Source organism: Mytilus galloprovincialis, chromosome 2 (genome assembly GCF_965363235.1).
Source record: "Mytilus galloprovincialis chromosome 2, xbMytGall1.hap1.1, whole genome shotgun sequence".
NCBI lineage: Eukaryota > Metazoa > Mollusca > Bivalvia > Mytilida > Mytilidae > Mytilus > Mytilus galloprovincialis.
In genome coordinates this window covers 78,356,158-78,375,267 of record NC_134839.1, presented here as the reverse complement: position 1 = coordinate 78,375,267, position 19,110 = coordinate 78,356,158, and the positions used below count along the sequence as shown (strand labels likewise).

The window sequence follows — 19,110 nt, the reverse complement described above, 5'->3', positions numbered from 1 at the left end:
AACAGTACAATTTATGATAACGTATTTATGTTCAACGAATTTTTAGTTTGTTCTTATGTTGTACTGTTACGTATAGAGATCTTCGGCATAATGGTTAGAACGGTCAAGCATCAAGTAAACTGTTATGCCCATCATTGTGTACATAGAGAGTTTACCTTCGGCATAATGGTTAGAACGGTCAAGCATCAAGTAAACTATACCCATCATTGTGTACATAGAGAGTTTACCTTCGGTATAATGGTAAGAAAGGTACAACATTGTTATGCCAGTCATGGTGTACTTGTAACGGTTAGATTGGTACAGCATGAAGTAAACTGGTATGTCAGTCATGGTGTACTTTGAAAATTTACCTTCGGTATTATCGCCATATTGTTTAGAACGGTACAGCATCAAGAAAATTGTTATACCCATCATTGTGTACATAGAGAGTTTAGTTTCGGCAAAGTTATCAGAACGGTCTACAAGCATGTAAATGTTTGTATCCGTCATGATGTCACTTCAGTCTTTTTGATTCTTATTCTTTTGTGGTATTTATGAGCGTAATACCTTTTTTTTTTATTTTCCTCCCTTTTTATGATATATAGTTGTTATACTTTAGCTACTATAATGGCTCGACATTTAAGAGAGGTTGCTGCTGAAACAGGTCCCACTTGTGAAATGTATAATATATATAATATTTAAATGATATTATAACCGGCAGCTTTACACAATTAAAGCGGAAACTTATAAGGAATGATTTTCAAAATATTCCACTTAAGAAGTGTTTGCTATTTCCGTATTTCATAAAAACGGTAAAGGAGAAAGCAGTATCTAATGGTAAGTTAATCGAATACATCACACTTTAATACGATTACTACATAGATTATATGTAACGGTCTGAAGTAGTTACTATCTATTGCGTAATATTTACGAGGAGAGTAAAACACCATAATAAACACTGCTTCAAATGAACGCAAAATGAACATTTTTTCTAGCAACCGTTGTAAAATAATCGCCCATCGGCGGTCGAATTTATTTCAAGATATGAAAAGAGGGATTGACGTGAGCGATCATTTTTGAATTTCAAGATAAGGATTTATGAATATTTAACCGTTTGTCATAAGAGATGTTGGATTAGTAAGGGGGATATCTTCGATCCCGTTTGAGTGTAAGTGTCGTTCGTAGGCTTCGCTTGTAATGTCAACAAAACAATTATCATAAAATGGGAAAAATAAGAAATATTTGAGTTATTCAAGGCGAGTGATTCTGGTTCAGAAAATCTGACCAAGTCAAACAATTAGAAAATACGGCCTTAACACCCGAATAAATAATTATTATTCTTTTGTTTTTGCTACCGATATATCTGATGTTTCATATTCTATTATTTTTGCATTATGTATTAATATATTTGTATTGTTTTGTTTAAATGCCTTCATACTCCTGGGGTATAGATGTGCATTTCGTTAATAAACTAAATAAATTGAACAATAGAGTAAAAAAAATTAACCCAATATGTGCACCCAATTTCAAACATGAGAGTTAGTATAAGAAAATCTGTAAAGGAATTCAATATTTTATCACAATATGTTTGTATTTCAAGCTTAAAGTTTTAGTATTGTTTATTTTTTTATTATTTTTTTTGGGGTATTCAATCAATATATATATATATATATATATATATATATATATATATATATATATATATATATATATATATATATATATAAAAGTCTATAAAAACGACCAACCAGCAAATTTACTATGTACCGGATCGTCTAGAATAGGCGATACTATGCAGATAAGGAAAAAATTATATCAGTCTAAAGATTTGCACAACGGTACTGATATAAGATGTTATAATACGAAAATGTTGTTATTAAATCGTGCTGACAAATATTTCGGCTCAACAAATGGCCTTCTTCAAGTGTCACAAGTTTTAACAATACTGAGTAACAAATGGCCTTCTTCAAGTGTCACAAGTTTTAACAATACTGAGTAACAAATGGCCTTCTTCAAGTGTCACAAGTTTTAACAATACTGAGTAATCAGTATTGTTAAAACTTGTGACACTTGAAGAAGGCCATTTGTTGAGCCGAAATATTTGTCAGCACGATTTAATAACAACATTTTCGTATTATAACATCTTATATCAGTACCGTTGTGCAAATCTTTAGACTGTATGTATCATGGCTATTCCATATGACCTGAAAACACCAATTGGCCAGGTTTTTTTTTTAAATCTGTGTACCGTGTATCTGGCCTCTGGTGTACAGTAGTTGTCGTTTGTTTATGTAGCTTATGCGAGTTTCGTGTTTCTCGTTTTTCTATATAGATTAGACCGTTGGTTTTCCCGTTTGAAAGGTTTTACATTACTAATATTTGGGACCCTTTATAGCTTGCTGTTCGGGTGTGAGCCAAGGCTCCGTGTTGAAGGCCGTACCTTGACCTATAATGGTTTACTTTTATAAATTGTTATTTGGATGAAGACTGTTGTCTCATATGCACTCATACCACATCTTCCTATATCTATATCCAATTTGTTGATAAGATTCTGCTTTTTGTACCGTGTATAACCAATTTGTTTATAAGGTTCTGCTTTTAATACTTTCTGTTTTTCTATTACCATTTTCACTGAGATAATAAAAGTATTCATTTAAGAACAATAAACCTACATATGGTCTATTATAGTTTTACTCATACTGACATTTTTGCAAATATTGAATATTGCTAATTATTTTCAGTGTTTAAAGCTTCTATTTTTCTTTGACAACTTTTATGTTTATTCATTTAACAACTTAAAAACGCTGAATATTTAAGGAATGACTGTAATATTTTTTCTGTCTATGGAGAAATAACATAAAAAAATTTGGTGCACACTGAATAACGCGCGTAGCGGGTTATTTAACAGTGTGCACCACATTTTTTTATGTTATTTCGAATAGACAGAAAAAATATTACAGTCATATCTTATAATTTAATTTTATATTCCATTTTTAAACGGTAGAAAACCACGAAAAACGTTGATGACGTCACGGTCACATGACTAAATTATGTCTATGAACTGATAAAAAAATAACATCAACCAATCAGAAGACGCGTTACATCCAAAATTAAATTATAAGTAAAAAACCCCAACATGCAGGTTGAAATTTTATAACTACAGTAACGTATTTCTACAGTCTGTCTTGAGTTCACCTACAAATCTTTGATTTATCTAAAATGTCAGATGACTGATGATGTGTTTTGTTTTGTTAGTTTTGTTGTTGTTGTTTTTTTTTTGGGGGGGGGGGGGTAAATTTATTGATAAAAGTAAAGGGGTAAGGTTATTAATAAAATTCATAGGGACGTCATTTTACATTTTGGGTTTCTCCTAATAATAATCCTGATCAAATTTAACAGCACTGTCCAGATTGCACCTTTTAGAAAAAATGTTACAGTCGCCGGATAAATAACGTTTCTACACGACTCGAATATTGTAGTATTTGTAAAGGGACGTCACTCTAAACTCAATATTTCGGTTTTCCCAAAACATAATGTATTTGCTGTGACCTAATTAAAATTGCGATTTATTTCATTTGGTAATGAAAATTATCTTACAAAGTCAGTGATCAAACATCCAAAGATGTGACGAGTGCACAGGAGTACACCATGAACCACGTCTACACTATTATTTCTGTTAACAGGTGTGTCACAAACACACCCACTCGAATCACACGATTTGCATTGTTATGTTCTAAAAATTGGATTTAAAAAATATAATCACTATATTACAATATTTTAATCTAAAGACGAGTTCATAAAATAGTGCGTGAAAATAAAAAGAATGGTGTGAAGCCAAAAATATGTGGTGTGATTTAATATTTGGATCGGTAAGAGAACATTTTAAATAACATAATCCTCACACTAAATGTGTGGTCATGTGGATAAAAAAAAACATCTCAAAGTAAGTCAGATGAAAGTTTACTTCCATTCAATTAAGTTGCCATGTCATACCTGGATGTATGAGTGATGTGTACATTTACACATTACACAACTATATATCGGTATGTGTGTACATATAACATTGTATAATAGAATAGAATATTTGTTATTTCACAAATTACAGGCCCATGTATCATATTAACACCTTTTGTTTTGTGACTTGGGTGGATATCTTTGGACCTTAGGAATATGAAATGAAATATTTGAATTCATTTACAATTACCTATACACATTCCAATTTACTTTTTTATACCACAATGACCTTTAAACTTTTTGGCAAGTTCAATAATCGAATAAATGCCTTTATATTTTTCAATCAAATGCATAAATTGTACCTTAGAGTCAATGACAATGACCTGTATTTAAAGGGTTCGTTTTTTACTTCGGTTTTACTTGAATGATTCACTTGAAAGATTGCCACTTATAACACCGATCCACACCTATATACACATATAGAAATATAGAAGCATACATGTGATTATGATGACACAAATCAATAAACACACAAGTAGATAAACAACAAATAGTTCAAGCCTTACTCAGAACGCATTTCTTACTTTGAAGCATAATGATGAACATAATACATATTTAGTGGTGTCAGCACAGTGGGTGTCAGCTACACTGTTCATATTTCTTTCATTTTTATTTATCAATGATTTTGTGAATATCAGGTAATTATGTGAAACCATTCGAAATAATTTCTTCATATTGCACACATGTATTTACATGATATAATATATATATATATATATATATATATATATATATATATATATATATATATATATATATATGATAAAATGGAAAAAAATCAAGACATTGCCTATATGTCCAATTTATTCTACTTTCACTTTTGCAAGATAAATTATGTGATATGGTAGGTGCACTTTGAAGCGATTGTATACAGTGTATACATGTTTATGGTATATACCTTTAGTAGTCCAGGAAGTAAGGGTCTTTAAGAAAAACAAATCTAAAAATCATACAAGAATGGAATTGAAGATTTTTTATGTGATATATCATGTATATTAAGGGAATCATAAGAACTCATTGATTTTGTGGTTAAAAATAATGATGATACAGTTTCTGATTAGATATCCATAAAGGTTTGTTATCAAATTAAAATACATTTAAAGGGGGAACAAACTACTTGTCAGCCATGTATTTTAAAGTGGTTATGTAAATTGATTGTAAAAAGTGCATGAAGTGATATATAAGTTTTAAACTTCTTCATCATAATGAACACAGTAAGCAGTTTGTTGTGCAATTGCATTAATCATGTTAATAGCATTGATGATCTTTTTTATGTTTGCACTGCATACTGTATATTCTTCTAAATCTTTTTTAAGACTGATGACCCCCAATATTTCACTCTTAGAAACTAGCTGTATATTTTAAACTAGTTTTATTATCTTATTCCTTGAAAAACAAATAAAAAGTTTAATTAAGAAATGATCAAATCTTCTTTGTTAAAGTAAACATGGTAAACAAAAAATACTACTAAGGCAGCAACCATTTGATTTTCTGGGGGGGGGGGGGGGGGGGGGGGTGTATGGTTTTTTTTTCTGGACAAACTTTTTTTTTTCGCCTTTGGCGAAAGACAATCTATTTTTTTGGCGACAAGTCGAAAACAATTTTTTTCTTTCAATTTTAGCATTACATATAGTGGCAGCTGAGGATGAAACAAACAATTTTTTTTATCAGGGTCAAAAACAAATTATTTTTTTCTCCAAAAAGTGGCAACAAACTTTTTTTTCCAAAAAAAACCATGGCAATGCAATTTCAAATTTTTATACTTTCTAAACATGCTAAATGAGGAATGTTAGTCAACATGTTACTGCTTTGTGCCAAGGCGACAGTGTTTTATACCTTAAAAGTTATGTAATGTCAATATGGTTCTGCTTGGTGCCAAGACACAGTGTTTTATACCTTATAAGTAATGTAATGTCTATATGTTACTTCTTTGTGCCATTTGGCAGCTTACATTTGTGTATGTAATGTCAACATGTTACTACTTTATACCTTATGTAATCAATACGAAACTTAATTTTGAATTAAGGAATGAAATTCTGGTTTTAACATTATTATGTCTTCAGTATATTTAAGACTACATTTACAATGTTTTAAAAATAAATTCAAATATTATTTTTTTATTTATCAGGAAGAAATACACAAGAAAAACAAGGAAGACAAGACGCCTTGATAAAGACATTTTAGATTTGTAAGTTATTCTAATATCTTCTTATAGTATTAAGCTTATATCTTGAAGTTATAATCATAAAAAATAAGATATGTTGAAAACATACAGATTTTTTTAAATGAATAAAAGGAAAAGAATAAAGATTCTTGTTCCTATTAAGGATCCAGGGTGGACAACACGACACATATACTGACATATAATCATTTTAGTGGTTTGAAAAAGTATCGCATGCATTTTAAACCACCTAGAATAATATTTCCCTGTCCTTTGTTTGCTGGACAATTGATGATAAAGTGAAATTCATCTTCAACAGATTTAAGTGTTCATTTTTTACAAAGTATGTGTATCTGAGATATCTGAAAACACAGCAAAGACTTATATTTACCAGTCTCTAATTTGGGATCCTAATATTGGCATGCTTGCATGTGGCACTGACTTTTCTGAAAATAATGATTGTTGATGGATAAACTTTTTGATAAAAACAGGTTGTGCAGGTTGAATATAAAAAGTTAGAAAGTATAAAGATGAATGGAATTTAAGTTTGAAATTTTTTTTTTATATAGTTGCATATCTACATATAGTTGAATAGAATTTGTTTGTCAGAATTTTTCTCTTGGATATTAATAACACTTCAAAAGACAGGAAAAAAAGACAAAAAAAAAACTACACACACATGATAAATGTTATTCCTATTCTTATGTACTAGTATAACAAAACAAACTTAATGCGTTAAAGCTCGTAAAATATATAAAACTAAAACAAAATAAAAATCCTTGAAATTACATGAATGATCTTCATTGATCTTGGAGCTTTTGAGGTAGGTGTGGTTTCATTGTCTTATTTTTAGTTTTTACACAGTTTATTATATTCTATGAAACCTTCTGTCAAGATATGTGTATTTAGGACGACGTCCATTATCACTGTACTAGTATACATATTTTTTAAGGGGCCAGCTGAAGGACGCCTCCGGGTGTGGGAGTTTCTAGCTACATTGAAGACCCATTGGTGGGGCTGTTGTCTGCTCTATGGACAGGTTGTTGTCGTTTTGACACATTCCCCATTTCCTTTCTCAATTTTATCATCATGTGAAGCATTCCTGTATAGTTATGTTTATCATTGAAAAATAAACCATCTTTTAACTTCATTATCTAAAAATATAGACAATACATATTCAAAGGGAAGTAACTTATTTTCATATTGCTGCATATTCACTTTTAGATGAAAAAAAGTGATTTTTAGAAAAATAGATATATTTCTTTGCTTTTCATCATGTGGCTTATGTGCTTGAAAAGTTAAATAATGGATTGAAAAGTTATAATACATGTATACAATTTAATTTTTTTTTTAATTAAACAACAAAGGAAAAAAACACAAAGTTTTAACATGGAAAAAATATTATATATGTATACTTTTTACAGGGATAAACAAGGAGTAAATTATTAAGATCCAAATATTCTGAGCTCAATATGTATCTATGATTTTCAGATAGTTTTTCAACCCAAACAATATTTTTTTATATTCATTGTATGAAAAAAATCATACACTTATTTACAATTTGAACATTGTGGGTTTCATGCTAAAGAAACATTACCTGTATTATTAGAACAGTTAAGTACTAGTTTTTTTTTATGTTTTTTCCCTTCATATGTATAAAAATTATAACATTGTATATATAAAAAAGAAAATGTGGCATAATTGCTAATAAGACAACTCTCCCCAAGAGACCAAATGACACAGGAATTTACAACTTTTAAGTCATTGTACAGCCTTCAACAATGAGCAAAGCCCATACAATAATCAGCTATAAAATGACATATGTTTATATTGTAACATTGAGTTATTCAAACACAATATCAGATTATACTCATGATAGTGGACATATCTATAATACTAAAATTACGAGGTCCAATTTGTCAGCCGTCATCACGTAAAAACGACGAATCAAAGAATTCAACTTTATATACAACTAATATAGTACAAAGGTGTAGATATAAAATTACACCACTCCAGGCCCTTTTGTTTTCCACGTAATTAATATTGCCAATAATTAGGAAGTTCCGGGTCGAGTCCGATACCGATACCAATAGTATAATCACCTGTTACCTATTACCTTATCTGTACGTTCCGCATCTGACAGGCGCACCACCAAACGGTGTATTCAGGATTAATATGCTATATACACGGGTCATAATCACAGGGTTGACACTACTAAATTGTCAAATTGTTACCTATTGTAGTATTTTAATCCGTAAGACTTTCTAAGATAACAATACGAATACTAAAAATCTGGACTAAAAATAAGTTTCAATTTGTTAGCGGGCATGAAGTGAAACAGCGAATCAAAGAATTCAACTTTATTTATAACTAATATAGGACAATGCTGTTGATTAAAAAATACTCCATTCCAGGACCTTTTGTTTTCCAAATAATTAATACTACCAATAATTGATAAGTTCCAGTTCGACGGGTTCAAACAGAAAGATTTGAAAGCAGAGAAAATTGTGTATCTTATAATCGGCATGACTTTATCAGATGACAGTACTAATACTAAGATAAGGCTTGCGCATAGTTATATACTTTAATTCAGTCACGGACCCGCGTTATCACGGGTGTGTTCTAGTTTTTCTGATTATTATACATGTATACACTCTTGACTTATGTTTTCTTTTACAGAGAAATGTAGAAAAGAATTATAATGACAGACAAGGATGAAGATATAGATATAATTGACCCTTCAGAAGGTCATCATAATCTTGATTCTCCTCCAACTTTTGTGATTAAATCAGGAACAGAAGAAAATCCCCAAGCTTCACATCATGCCTTGTTTCAAGCATATGAGGATATGAAAAGACGTCATCAACAAGTAAAATCACAGAATGATATTTTACAACAAACAATCAGGGACATGGAGTACTCAAGACAAAGCACAAGAAATAATTCAAATATGTTTGGTGCCGCTGGACCTGTAGGTGCTTCACCAGGGGCCGATCAAGATGACCAAATGGCCCAGGTTAAAGCACAGATTGGTTATGCTGAGAGTGTTCAGAGACAACTAATGCGGGCACAGGCCAAAATAATTACATTAGAAAATGAAAATAAAGATCTAAAAAATAAGTTGCAAAGTTTGATATATAATAAAAATAATACTGGACAAAGTAACATAATTGAATCGTCGCCACAACTTCATCAACAGAATACGGAACTGAAAGCCAAAAATATTCAATTATCAGAAAAAATAAATACTTTAAATCGAGACATATTAACTTTTAAGCAACTATTGCAAGAAAGGGATATACAGCTCCAGCAATTAGAAAAGCAGAAAGATCCTAATATTATGACCGAACCTTTTACAAGAAAAATTCAAGAATTGAAGACTGAAATGCGTGAGAAGGATGAACATATATCAGCTTTAATGGAAAGATTAAAAACTGTTTCCAAGGGATATGAACAAAAAATAATGACCATCAGTGATAGAGAATGGCCAGAATCTGGTTATAATACACGTATGAATGAAGATCAGACTTTATTGACTGTTGAAGAAAGTAAACAAATATTGTTTGAAATTGATAAACACAAGAAGACTCTAAAGCAATTTTTACAGCAATTAAAGATACAAACAGAAACAATACAAAAACAAGGGCATATAATTCAAGATCTAAAAAGACGAGCAGGTAAGAAATAATTAAAATGTGTGCACATACAACTTGTATTTTTTTTTGGGGGGGGGGGGGGGGGGGTTAAGGGGGGGGGGTATGGGACCAAATACAACATCTCCCTTATTTTCAATTAAGATATAAATTAAACTACTGACTAGGTTCCTGGCTTGAGACGAGCACAATAACCTTGGGTGGGTTTAAATAGCTTTTTGAGTATTCAGTTATCTCCCTTTCAGTTCCAACTATTTCAAACCAGTGTGTAGTTCAATGTGAAAAAAAATAAAACCAATGATCAGCTATAAATCCACAAAAATATCAGTTCTGAAAAAGCACTGATCTCTAATTACACATTTTTTTGTACCAATACTGTAGACATTAGAACATATTGAAAGTATATTTAGTCGCACCATATCAAAGAATGATCCTAGAACTTAAAGGAAGCTCTGATCTTTTATTACACCAGTACCGAAGACATTACAAACACAGAGTAAAACTGTTTCATATCACAGAATGATCCCAGAACTTGAACGAAGCTAAAGTGTTAAACCTGTTGATATACATTTTTAAAAACATCATCATGATCATGCCATCATTCTAATTCCGACAGCTCTTACTTAGAGAAGATTTCATAAGGAAGAAACATCCCTGTTTAATCATTAGTAGATTTGTACTGAAATTTAAGGTTTAATACAGAAAAAAATATAACTTTTAGCCCTGTTTCAAACAATGTGTATGCTTTACTTAAAAAACTCAAAAATGTTAATTAATTGATCAATTTTCTATTTATTTTTCATGCTTTGGTTTCCACAAAACAACTATAGTATAATTCTCTTTTCATATATTTGATTCATGTTAGTCATGCTTATATTTTCTTTGTTTTTTTCAGTTTCAACAAATAATATTAGGGTACCAGCAGATGGGACTTCTACTACAGTGTGCAGGGATCCAGCTTCATCATGGCCTTCTACTTCAATTGTTCATAATTCCCCTTCAAAATACGGGGATAAATCTGCACAGTTTATAACAGGTTCTGGTGCCAGACCAAAAGATTCCACTTTCGCTATAAATAATTCTAGAATATTTAATGAAACTGTGGTTTCAAAGGCAAACTCATCGCCTATTCTTTCACCATCAGATGATGCTAATAATACAATAAGTCAAGGTGATACATTGTTTGGACAAGGTCGTTTGGGTGTGAATAATGATTTTTACCCAGTGTCTGTTGATACTTCAAGTAGAAACTTTATGCCGTCTGAAGTTGGCAGTAAATTTTCACCATCTATTTTAGTATCACGACAAATTACGGATAACTCCCAAAGTGTATATACACCAGCTAATGATGTAGGTGTGAAAGAATCAACTGCTGTGATAGAATCAAGTCATGTGACTGATACTAATAGACAAAAATTGACTGCACAGGTATGTCCTGTATGCAGTCGTCAATTTCCTAATATGCCTATGGAAGACTTTCAGCAACATGTGTTTGAATGTATTGATGATGGAGATGATGATCCACCACAAACTTTACAGAATCCTACGATAGGGGAGGAATCTAATGGTGTAGATAGAATATGTCCCATGTGTAATAAATCATTCGCAAATACACTGCCACTAGCAGACTTTGAAAAACATGTTCAAGATCACTTTAACGAAGAGTCTATTGTTGATAGATTTGAAGTACTTCATCCCTAGTCTATTGACAAAACTTACTGTATGGGATAGAAATCATTAGCAAAATATAAATTAGAAATTATTTAACTTTGTTTTTATATTTGTACATTCAAAATATTATAAATAATTTGATAGTAATATTGTCCGCTAAAGCCACTGGTATACAATGGAATTTTTAAGAACTTGAGAAAATTTTGTTATGTTATGGACAGATGTACATTTTATTCTAAGTTTTTTAAAGATCAGATACTTTTTAATTTTATTAAGACAAGGAAAGACCGTAGACGTCACATATGTTTTTCTGTGTCATATACTTAAATTAAATTTGAGCTCTTTACAAGAACATTTTTCAATATGCCAGTTCAAAATTGGGATATCCTTATACAAAAGTAAATACATATATATACATACAATATTTTATCATTTGATTTCTATTCCATATAGCTAAGAATGCATAGTTAACTAGTCAGTTCTTAGAACTTAAATCAGGCAGCTATCCTTAATAGATTTGTATTATAAACATGTATTGTATATAACATGTATAATTTGTATGCTAAGTGTGATTTTAGATGCATAATACTAATGTAAATAAGAATCTGGGAAGAATTGTTAATTTGTATGCAAGGTTTTAAAATGTAAACTTATGATTGCTTTTTGAGGCATGGTGATTTTATTAGAAACAGATTATTTATGATCAGTCATTTGAGTACAATTTTTTTTCATTTATTTTTATTATTTACTAAAACATCTTTTTAAACAGATTTAAGATATTTCTTAGTTCAATACTTAAACAGATACATGTAGTATTGTTTGAAATTTGCTGACCAGAAGTTTTTTAATCCACACAACATATTTTCATTTGTATAATTCAGCTATCTAATTTTACATTAAACATTCATTCCAAAACTTTTTTTTAAGTTCCACCATTTTTTAAAGTGCAACGTCTGTAAAAGAATATGCAATGTCAAGACATAATCATATACATGTAGGAGGGCTTATTAAAAATCAAAGAAGTATACTGTAAACTCAGCATATATTATATCATATTTCTTTTACAAGTCTATATGGTGCTTGATATATTTACTCCAAAATAAATCCAAAAAGCTTATATTCAGGAAAGTGCTTTTGGTACATTTTATTATTTCGTACTACATGTATTGCCTTTCATGATCTTTCATATCATGTGAAGTATTGGTGAAAAATAAATTCCTAGGAGTCTCGATCAAGATTTTATTTAGTCTCAACACTTACTATGTTAAAACCAAAGTTGATTCTTTAGAATTTTTGGACAAGGGAAGTAACTTATCTGGTTTGACAAACTGGTTTACTGCTACAGGTTTCTCACTGAATATTGATTATTCAAAGATTTATAATTTTGGAACCACTTTTTAATACTATTTAAGATAAATCCTGAAGTGTTCATGCATTTACACTATGTAGATGTTGGACTGATATTGCTATAATAACAAATAATACTAAGTTGGCCACCAGTTTATGGTAGAAGTAAATTGGTTTGTCCAACAACAGAGTTACTTCTCCTGTTATATCAATGTACTTGCGGCTTATGTTATATAAAATGGACTTCATTTCTTAATTTCTTACCAACCATGCAAGGGCTGTTTAGCCAGTCAAGGTCGTTCGTCGTCATTTTCTTTGTTTTAAAGTCTAAACACTGTGCATGAGTATAGATGCAATATATAGATTTACCATATTCTGAATATAGATGCAACATATAGATTTACCATATTCTGTTTATATCTATTTCTATTTCTTTATCATGTTCTGCATGAAAACTTTAATTCTAAGAAACTATTAATTGATACATTTTAAAAAGAATAATTGAATATTCTTCTTTACAGTGCAGTAAAATTTAACAAACATTATAATACAATTTAAATGTACAATTGTGTCTTTATTTGAAATAAGTATATTATTATAAATTCATAGTCAAATATCACAATTTCGATTGCTTTCAAAGAAAAAGGGTAATTTTTCCTTCATAAAATAGGACAAAAATAGCAGTTATATCAATGGATCTTAGAAATGTGCAAGACTCTGTGTTGAAAACCATACTTTGACCTATAATGGTTTACTTTCACAAATTGTGACTTTGATGGAGAATTGTTTCATAGGCTCTCACTAATACCACAGCTTCTTATATCTACAAAGTATGTTCAATTAGAATCATTTCACCATAATTTATCTCAAATACTGGTATGTTAAAAAAATGTTGGCTTTCAAAAATGTTTGTATGTGCTTATCAGCTGTTTATATAAAATGTATACAGAAGTTTTTGAATCAGAAGATTATATTGTCTACTGATCAGTTGTTATACACAATTTACATTTAAAAAATGTTTAAGCTTTTTAGGCCAAGTAATATGATATAACACCACTAAAAGATGTCTTATACAACATAATACATGATAGCTACAATTTTCAATAAATATACTGATACAAGCATGGTGATTTCTAATATTTGAATAATTTTAATAGACATAGATACACAGCATCAACATTATAGAGAACTTAAGTTAAATCAATATATTTTAATAATATCCTGATCACAGAAAAAATCCCTGTAAATTCAGATATTTTTGTGATGTATTATTTTTCACTGAAAATAAGGGATAAGGATCACTCAACAGATTCACTGACATTTTTAATTTTAGTTTGTAATAAAACTTTCTGCATTTGAATGACTAATAAATAAATCTTCTAGTATTTCCAGCTGTTGTTGATGGGAAGTAGTAATTTGTGGATCTATACAGTATTTTTGTTGTGACTGGGAGGAATGGTTGTATTAAAGTGACTATGCAATATGTGTCAAATGTGTGCATTTTTGTAGATGATTGAGTTAAGGTATTATAAGTTATGGTAGTAGAGTTTATTGTTGGTTTGTTCATAATGTAAATCAATAAATTAATTGGTTTCTTATTCAAAGATAACGTTTTATTGACCTGTTAGACAATCACTGAAGGAATTCTATGATGTTCAAGATTCATTTGATGATTCAAGATTTCAAGATTTATTCATATTCTCAGACACATTATCAATACTATCATCTTTTATTTTTAACTTGATACTGTTTCTATAAGCATATAGTATATAAAATCCTTAGATGATAAGTAGAAGTATTTGAAATTATAAATACTTCTAATCAGATACCACAATATCCAAATAAATAACATGTACTTATAAAATAGATAATCTAAGAATTTAAATGTCATAAAATATACAACAAGTGGTCGTACAACTAATTAATTCACTGATGGGCATAGTCTACGACATGTGTTTGGGCATAGTCCAGGAGTTATTTATATGTTTTGGGCTATAGTCCATGAGTTAAAACATGTGTTGGTTACATGTGTTGTTAGGTCATGAACTTGTAATATTTTTGATATTTGAATTCCCCAACTGGTTGTTTGTTTTGATACATTGACCTTTAATTAATGTAATTATAAAGTAAAAAAACACCAAACTAATTCGTCACACTTTGCTGACAAAGTCTCAACAACACTCATTATTGAATGATGTCAGAGTATTAAAATTACATATGATGTAATTGAAATTTTCATTATTTCATTGAAACTAATTTTATAATATTGTATAATTGAACTCTAAATAAGTGATTAATTTTTGGTTTACCTTTGAATTCAACATTACATAAGTCAATGTTTTTAAGTAAAGTATATCCATTATTTATATAAACAAAGCAATTTAAAACATCAGAGAATTGTCACATTTAGATACAAAACATGTATAACATGTATTCTGGTTCAATTGAATTTCTAACTTTTTTTATATGGTAGTTGTATAGTTTTAAAGGGGAGAAAAAGTTATTACCAATTGTATTTCATGCTTAAACTGCAAATATGATAATACATGTGTTATTTTAAGTAGACACCATGTTCGTATCTCTGTAATATTTAAACACTGCTAGTGCCTGATAAAATTTATTGATGTTGTAGAAAAACAATGAAATATCAATATACATGTACCAACATTGATAAAGGACATGAATTGTTAAAGACAATATTTGTTATCTGAGATAAAACTTTTTCATAATATGGTAAGTTATATCAATTATTATTATATTTATGTTTGGAAGGAGTCATATAATGAAAATTATAGAGTTGAAAAGTTCAACATACAACATATATACAACATATATTGTGGAGAACCTTATAGCTAAAGGTTAATCTTTAACTGTAAACGATATATTTTGTATTAGTCTAAGATAAGTATCGGCCAGTATTAATAATTATTGTTAAGAATTCTTGTACAGTAATTTAAGCAGAAGTCTTTCACATATTTGATTGTTTCTTTATCAACAAATTACAACTTTTTGATGACATAGTAATTTATGTTGATTAAAACATTTAGTTGACTTACCAAAATCTGATGACAAATATATATGTACATCATAATGCTTTCATTAAAATCTTCGTCAAATATCAATTTTTCTGTGTTTGCTTCGTACTCTCTACATTCAAAGTTCTCGTCATTTGTTTGTGTGTCTGGATGGTATTGGAACTAAGTATACTTAACTCTTACGTAATAACGTAATTCAGAGAGTCAAAAGTCCTAGTCAACTGAAAATTCAAGACCACTGAAAAATGGCAATGATGGATAATACCACCATATTTAGAACTATCAAAGCCAAGTTTCTGTTTAGAAGTTTTTTATACACTTGACTTTTCAACTCTTACGATAGTTTAGAATAGATCAATTCAAGTTATGCAAATTGTAAAAATGGTACAAAACACATACTGAAAGTTACAGATGTGATATGAATAAAAAAATCTCTCATATAGTCAACTGTTCAAATAAAGTAGCCTTATCTCTATTATTCCAAGAAGCAATAATTTTATGGCTAATGAGGTGATTTTTTGGTGTGTCATTTCCATTTTTCCAGCTATGTGGTTATTCTATGAGATCATACATCTCCTACACACATCATTGGATTGCAATGAAATCTTAAAGAGAACCTTCTTTACCTAAAATTACCTACAGTTTTGACTACAGCTACAATTTTTGGGGTGTTAGAATACCATACATTAAAACATAAACTTTGTATTTGGGAAAGTCATAACACATCTATCTTGCATATTGTTCATTGATTACACCTGTAAAACAACACATCTGTCATATTGACCATTTGGTAAGCATGTAAAACAACACATCATGAATATTGTTCATTATGTATACTGCAAATCAGCATATATCTTGCATATAGTTCATAAGGTACAACAATAAAACAACACATATATCTTGAATATTGGTCATTAGTTACATCTGTAAAACAACACAATTATATCTTGAATATTATTTATAAGTTACACCTGTAAAACAACACATATATCAAGAATGTTGTTTATTAGCAACACCTTAAAACAACACAATTATATCTTGAATATTATTTATAAGGTACACCTGTAAAACAACACACATATCTTGAATATTGTTTATTAGTTACACCTGTAAAACAACACAATTATATCTTGAATAATATTTATAAGTTACACCTGTAAAACAACACATATATCTTGAATATTGTTTATTAGTTACACCTGTAAAACAACACCAATATCTTGAGTATTGTTCATTAGTACACCTGTAAAACAACACATATATCTTGAATATTGTTTATTAGTTACACCTGTAAAACAACACAATTATATCTTGAATATTATTCATAAATTACACCTGTAAAACAACACCAATATCTTGAATATGATTTATAAGTTACACCTGTAAAACAACACATATATCTTGAATATTGTTTATTAGTTACACCTGTAAAACAACACACATATCTAGAATATTGGTCTTTAGGTACACCTGTAAAACAACACATATATCTTGAATATTATTTATAAGTTACACCTGTAAAACAACACACATATCTAGAATATTGGTCATTAGGTACACCTGTAAAACAACAAATTTATCTTGAATATTATTTATAAGTTACACTTAATTGTAAAACAACACAATTATATCTTGCATATTGTTTATTAGTTTCACCTGTAAAACAACACAATTATATCTTGAATATTATTCATTAGTACACCTGTAAAACAACACATGTATCGTATCTTGAATATTGTTTATTAGTTACACCTGTAAAACAACACCAATATCTTGAGTATTGTTCATTAGTACACCTGTAAAACAACACATATATCTTGAATATTGTTTATTAGTTTCACCTGTAAAACAACACAATTATATCTTGAATATTATTCATTAGTACACCTGTAAAACAACACATGTATCGTATCTTGAATATTGTTTATTAGTTACACCTGTAAAACAACACCAATATCTTGAGTATTGTTCATTAGTACACCTGTAAAACAACACATATATCTTGAATATTGTTTATTAGTTACACCTGTAAAACAACACAATTATATCTTGAATATTATTCATAAATTACACCTGTAAAACAACACCAATATCTTGAATATGATTTATAAGTTACACCTGTAAAACAACACATATATCTTGAATATTGTTTATTAGTTACACCTGTAAAACAACACACATATCTAGAATATTGGTCTTTAGGTACACCTGTAAAACAACACATATATCTTGAATATTATTTATAAGTTACACCTGTAAAACAACACACATATCTAGAATATTGGTCATTAGGTACACCTGTAAAACAACAAATTTATCTTGAATATTATTTATAAGTTACACTTAATTGTAAAACAACACAATTATATCTTGAATATTGTTTATTAGTTTCACCTGTAAAACAACACAATTATATCTTGAATATTATTCATTAGTACACCTGTAAAACAACACATGTATCGTATCTTGAATATTGTTTATTAGTTACACCTGTAAAACAACACCAATATCTTGAGTATTGTTCATTAGTACACCTGTAAAACAACACATATATCTCGAATATTTTTTATCAGTACACCTGTAAAACAACACAATTATATCTTGAATAATATTTATAAGTTACACTTGTAAAACAACACATATATCTTGCATATTGTTTATTAATTATACCTGTAAAACAACACATATATCTTGAATATTATTTATAAGTTACACCTGTAAAACAACACATTTATCTTGAATATTGTTTATTAGTTACACCTGTAAAACAACACAATTATATCTTGAATATTATTGATAAGTTACACCTGTAAAACAACACATATATCTTGAATATTATTTATAAGGTACGCCTGTAAAACAACACAATTATATCTTGAATAGCGTTTATTAGTTACATCTGTAAAACAACACACATATCTTGAATATTGGTCATTAGTAAATTACACCTGTAAAACAACACAATTATATCTTAAATATTATTCTTTGGGTACACCTGTAAAACAACACACGTATCTTGAAAATTGTTAATTAGTTACACCTGTAAAACAACACAATTATATCTTGAATATTATTTATAAGTTACATCTATAAAACAACACATATATCTTGAATATTGTTTATTAGTTACATCTGTCAAACAACACACATATCTAGAATATTGGTCATTAGGTACACCTGTAAAGCAACAAATTTATCTTGAAGATTATTTATAAGTAACACTTAATTGTAAATCAACACACATATCTTG

General features: G+C 29.3%; 1 protein-coding gene across 8 annotated transcripts in view; it reads left to right on the top strand.

Annotated features, from left to right (window-relative positions):
- The window catches only part of LOC143064477 (uncharacterized), a 107,967-nt gene extending 95,734 nt beyond the window's left edge, over positions 1-12,233 (top strand). For 2 of the 8 annotated variants that reach the window (XM_076237322.1, XM_076237324.1), the window contains 3 exons: positions 6,122-6,181; positions 8,834-9,831; positions 10,703-12,233. In XM_076237322.1, coding sequence (XP_076093437.1) covers positions 8,856-9,831; positions 10,703-11,508 — 1,782 coding nt within the window. In that variant the 5' untranslated portion in view covers positions 6,122-6,181; positions 8,834-8,855 and the 3' untranslated portion in view covers positions 11,509-12,233. Of the gene's footprint in view, positions 1-3,481; positions 3,923-4,501; positions 4,632-4,844; positions 5,067-6,121; positions 6,182-8,833; positions 9,832-10,702 lie in introns of those variants that run through there. The other 6 variants (XM_076237329.1, XM_076237327.1, XM_076237321.1 and 3 more) reach the window with 6 other exon arrangements.
- Positions 12,234-19,110: the final 6,877 nt, after the last annotated feature.